This window comes from Charadrius vociferus, unplaced genomic scaffold (genome assembly GCF_000708025.1).
Source record: "Charadrius vociferus isolate BGI_N301 unplaced genomic scaffold, ASM70802v2 scaffold423, whole genome shotgun sequence".
Taxonomy (NCBI): domain Eukaryota; kingdom Metazoa; phylum Chordata; class Aves; order Charadriiformes; family Charadriidae; genus Charadrius; species Charadrius vociferus.
Genome location: NW_009648149.1, coordinates 26,006 through 29,899, shown reverse-complemented (window position 1 = coordinate 29,899; position 3,894 = coordinate 26,006). Strand labels below are relative to the sequence as shown.

The 3,894-nt window shown below is 41.3% G+C and overlaps 1 protein-coding gene across 1 annotated transcript in view; it reads left to right on the top strand.

Annotated features, from left to right (window-relative positions):
- MSH4 (mutS homolog 4) overlaps positions 1-3,894 on the top strand; it is a gene marked incomplete at its 3' end in the record, with an annotated part of 31,117 nt that overhangs the window by 3,143 nt on the left and 24,080 nt on the right. Inside the window, exons 4-5 of the mRNA XM_009883984.1 lie at positions 12-61; positions 2,145-2,309. Of these exons, the coding sequence (XP_009882286.1) occupies positions 12-61; positions 2,145-2,309 (215 nt within the window). The remainder of the gene's footprint in view (positions 1-11; positions 62-2,144; positions 2,310-3,894) is intronic.

The window sequence follows — 3,894 nt, the reverse complement described above, 5'->3', positions numbered from 1 at the left end:
CTCGGTCCCAGCCGGGCTGCCGGTGGCCCCGGGGTGAAGCCGCCGGTTTCCGGGAGAGGAGGTGGGCTGCGGCGTTGCCATCTCCGTCCGGGTGTTCATCCCCTTCTGTTGTCCTCCAGCCCTCTTCGCTTGGGTCGGGCTTAGAAAGAGCGGCTAAACGTGCTGTCTGTACTGAGAAGGGGGCAGCCGCCTCTCGTTGTCTTCGCTACTGCTGTTTCTCCTTAGGCCCCTCAGAACAATGGTAGTCGTTCCTCGCGCTTCCTTTGAAATAAATCTTGAATTTTCTTTTTGTAGCTTATTTAGATAGCAGTATCTGAGTTTCCTGCTGGGGTCAGTAAACTGGTTTGAATTGCAACACGGTATTTGCTTTACTAGAGACCTGAACCACCTTCAGCTGGGCAGGGATTTTGGTTTTGTGTGTTTTTTTGTTTGTTTCTTTCTTGCTTTTTTGTTTGGTTGGTTTCGGTTTTGCGGGTTTTTTTGGCCTGGCCTTTGAAATAGCTTTGAAAAGATTTAAGCGCTGTTATCCTTGATGTGTTGTAAGAACGTTGTGGCGCTGCGATGCAGCGCTGCTGTTCGCCGGCCTTTCCGTGACGGTGCTGTTCACACCAACCGCCCCTCAGGACGAGACCCCTCCGCAGCCCCGGCACAGCCATCGCGTGTGCACCAACCCCTTCGGAAGACTTTGTCCCGCTGTCAGAGTCTGTATCTTGGCAGGCAGAGAAAAAGGGTTCAAACTGTGTTTCTTTCAGTGGAAAAACTCTAAAAAGAATTGGAAATTCCTGTTAACGCTCGCTGACGTGCATTCTGAAGTACATATATCTCTATTACGCATAAATTGGGGAGAAGGTAACATGGTTTTGGGTAATGTACGTGATCAGTCATGAATCCTAAAAAAAAAAACCAACCGACAAATGAACAAAACTTAGAGTGCTAGTTTGAGTAGGTTATAGCTTATTTGTTAAATGTTGATTTTAAAAAATATCTGTAGATGGTTTGGTTCATCTGGCCTTTAAAATTAGTTTTTTCCCCATGTTATGCCAGATTCAGTATATTCGAAGATAACAGCAAAGATAATGCCAGACTTCTCAGTGAACTTGTGCCAAAATCCAAGTAAATGCTATTTTAAAAAATTATCTATATATATTGCAATGCTGATTTGCTCACTCTTTAAAAAACTTACAGTGTGAACTAGCAGTGGATTTGTTTCCAGCTGTCAGTTTTGTAAGACTTAAAAAAAACAAACAAAAACCCGAAGTACTGTAAATATTTTTGTACCAACCATGAGAAAATGTCCTGCGGTTAGTAGGTCGTCGGAGAACACTACTGAGGTATTTTGTCTTGTAGATCAATTTTTAATGTAATAAAAGAACAGAAACATTTGGGTTTTCGTGTTTCAATACCTGTAATTTTTTTTCAGTGGAAAACCTCTTTATATTTTAATTCTTTTTTATCTTAAAAAGCAATTATCCAAGGTAGATTAAGGATTTAATGTTGGTTTCAGTCCTCTGAAGAGAACTGAAAATAAGTAAAATACTTCAATTTATTGAAACTAAAGAATGATCTGAGAAAAAGATATTTTGCAGGACTTAAAAATGTAGAGGAATCTTAAGATACATGTGTAAAAGAAATGGCAGATAACAAACAGGTCGCAGATTATTGTGTGATTTGAGAGTTGAACCCCATAAATTCAAAGGGAGATCATTCTCAAGCGGAAGAGTTTTTGACCGTGGTTCTTTGTTTTCTTTTATGGTTCTTTTTTAAAAAAAGAATGCTCAGCTTTAAAAAAAAAATCATAAATGTGCAGTTTCAGATAGGGATTTTAAAACTGATGGGCAAATGCGAGATAGAGCTGACTCATAGCATTCTTTAATAAATCTAGAATTCATTAGAATATTACATTATGCATTGTAAAGTGACTTCTACTTTATTTTATACTTTGGAGAGCTTTTATAGAATGACGTAAAAGGTTATTGCTTGGATATCTCTATTTCTGGTAAGAAAAATGAAGTTTTCTAAGCTGTATATTTATATATTGCTTTCTGAATAAAACCTGATTCAAATCCTTTTTTTTTTTTTCCCAGTTAAATGATATACAGTTTAATGTGTCTGTTTTCAAAAGTTAATTTTTTTCCCCCCCTCAGAATCATATTTTGCGGACAAAAGTTCTTGTGTAGAAAACGCGAGCACATTCAATTTCACGAGTTCTTCTTCTGTGCGAGGCCTGAATAGCGCATGTGTGAGAAAAACACCCCTCTCTTCTAGTAGGTCTGTTTGCAGAAGCCATACCCCTCTTATGGGGTATTCAGGTAAGATTAACAGCTCTTAAAGGAAATAGTCCTACTCACATTTCTAACATTATTTTGTTAGACATACTTTATGTTTTAATGTAGTACAGTAAGATACCGAAATAAATTCAAAACCCAAAACATAATGTGTTTTGTACTACAGAGGGTTCTGGCCACTGAAAGATGCACCCGTAGGGGAAAATACTACTTCAGTGCTGAGTAGGTGTTTTGATACTGCAACCTCTTGTCCCTGACTTTGCATTCATGTATAAATTGTCAATATAGTTAGAACTCTCAGACTTTTTTTCAGATTGTCCGAAATTAAATTATTTTTGTGGACACGTTGGTTTATGTGGTGACTGAACTGAAGAGCCCGAATGTATGCACGTTTCTGATCAGGGTTTCTTTTCAGGCTTGTAGCGCATTGCACATCACGTATCATGATGTCATTCTCAAGTTCCTTGATGCAAGTTTTATGCGGTTTTATGTTGTTTTCTTCAAAGACATAGAACACTGGTTCTTCAGAAGAACAGTTACGCAGTAGCTCGTTGGGTGTACATTTTGCAGGGCTGCTTACGAGCAAAGCTGTGTTGAGGGTAGTGATGCCTGGTGCCACGTTATCTGTGCCTGTGCTCTGGTAGTGCAGAAGTAATGGGATTCCACGTTGGTTATTTCACAGCCTGACTGATCACTATCAGTTCAGTCTTCAGTGCTCTTAAGGTTATTTAATGGTAATTCTCTGAAGCGATGAAATTACTTAAAATTTGATTTAAAGAATTACCTGTTTCTGGTCATAATGCAAGTTGGCTCCCCACTTGCCACTCAATTGAATTACAGTTTTGCAAAATGTCAGTGACGTGAAGTTTGTGATTTCCTACAGCTGTTGTGATCCGCAGTTTTCTGTGTGACTGACTGCTCCAGGAACTGAGGCGTCAGAGTAACCACGATGTTGGAACCCCACAGAGCAGATTTCTCTAGACTTTGTGCCACTTAATGAAACAAATTGACATCTACCGTTTCCTTTGATTTTACCTGTGTGTTGTTCAGCCTGGAGAGGAGGAGGCTGAGGGGAGACCTTCTCGCTCTCGACAGCTCCCTGACAGGAGGGGGGGGCGGTCTCTGCTCCCAAGGAACGGGCAATGAAACAGGATGAAATGGCCTCAAGGGGCACCAGGGGAGGTTTAGGATGGCTATTAGGAGAAATGTCTTCCCGGAAAGGGCTGTCCAGCCCTGGCACAGGCTGCCCAGGGCAGTGGTGGAGTCGCCATCCCTGGAGGGGTTTAACAGAGGGGCAGCCGTGGTGCTGAGGGACGTGGGTTAGTGGTGGGCTTGGCAGTGATGGGTTAACGGTTGGACTCAATGATCTTAAAGGTCCCTTCCAACCAAAATAATTCTATGATTCCATGCTTGTGTGTGTGCGTCTGTATGTTTGTTTGTGCTTGCTGTGTTGTATGTGACACTCCTCAGTCAGTCTTTCATTGATCTGTGTTGAACACAGCATATTCAGAATAACACATTTGGAAGAACGTTGGTTGGTGTCCTGGTTCTGGCAGGGATGGGGTTAATTTTCCCAAGGAGCCAGCAGGGGACACAGGTATTCCATGCC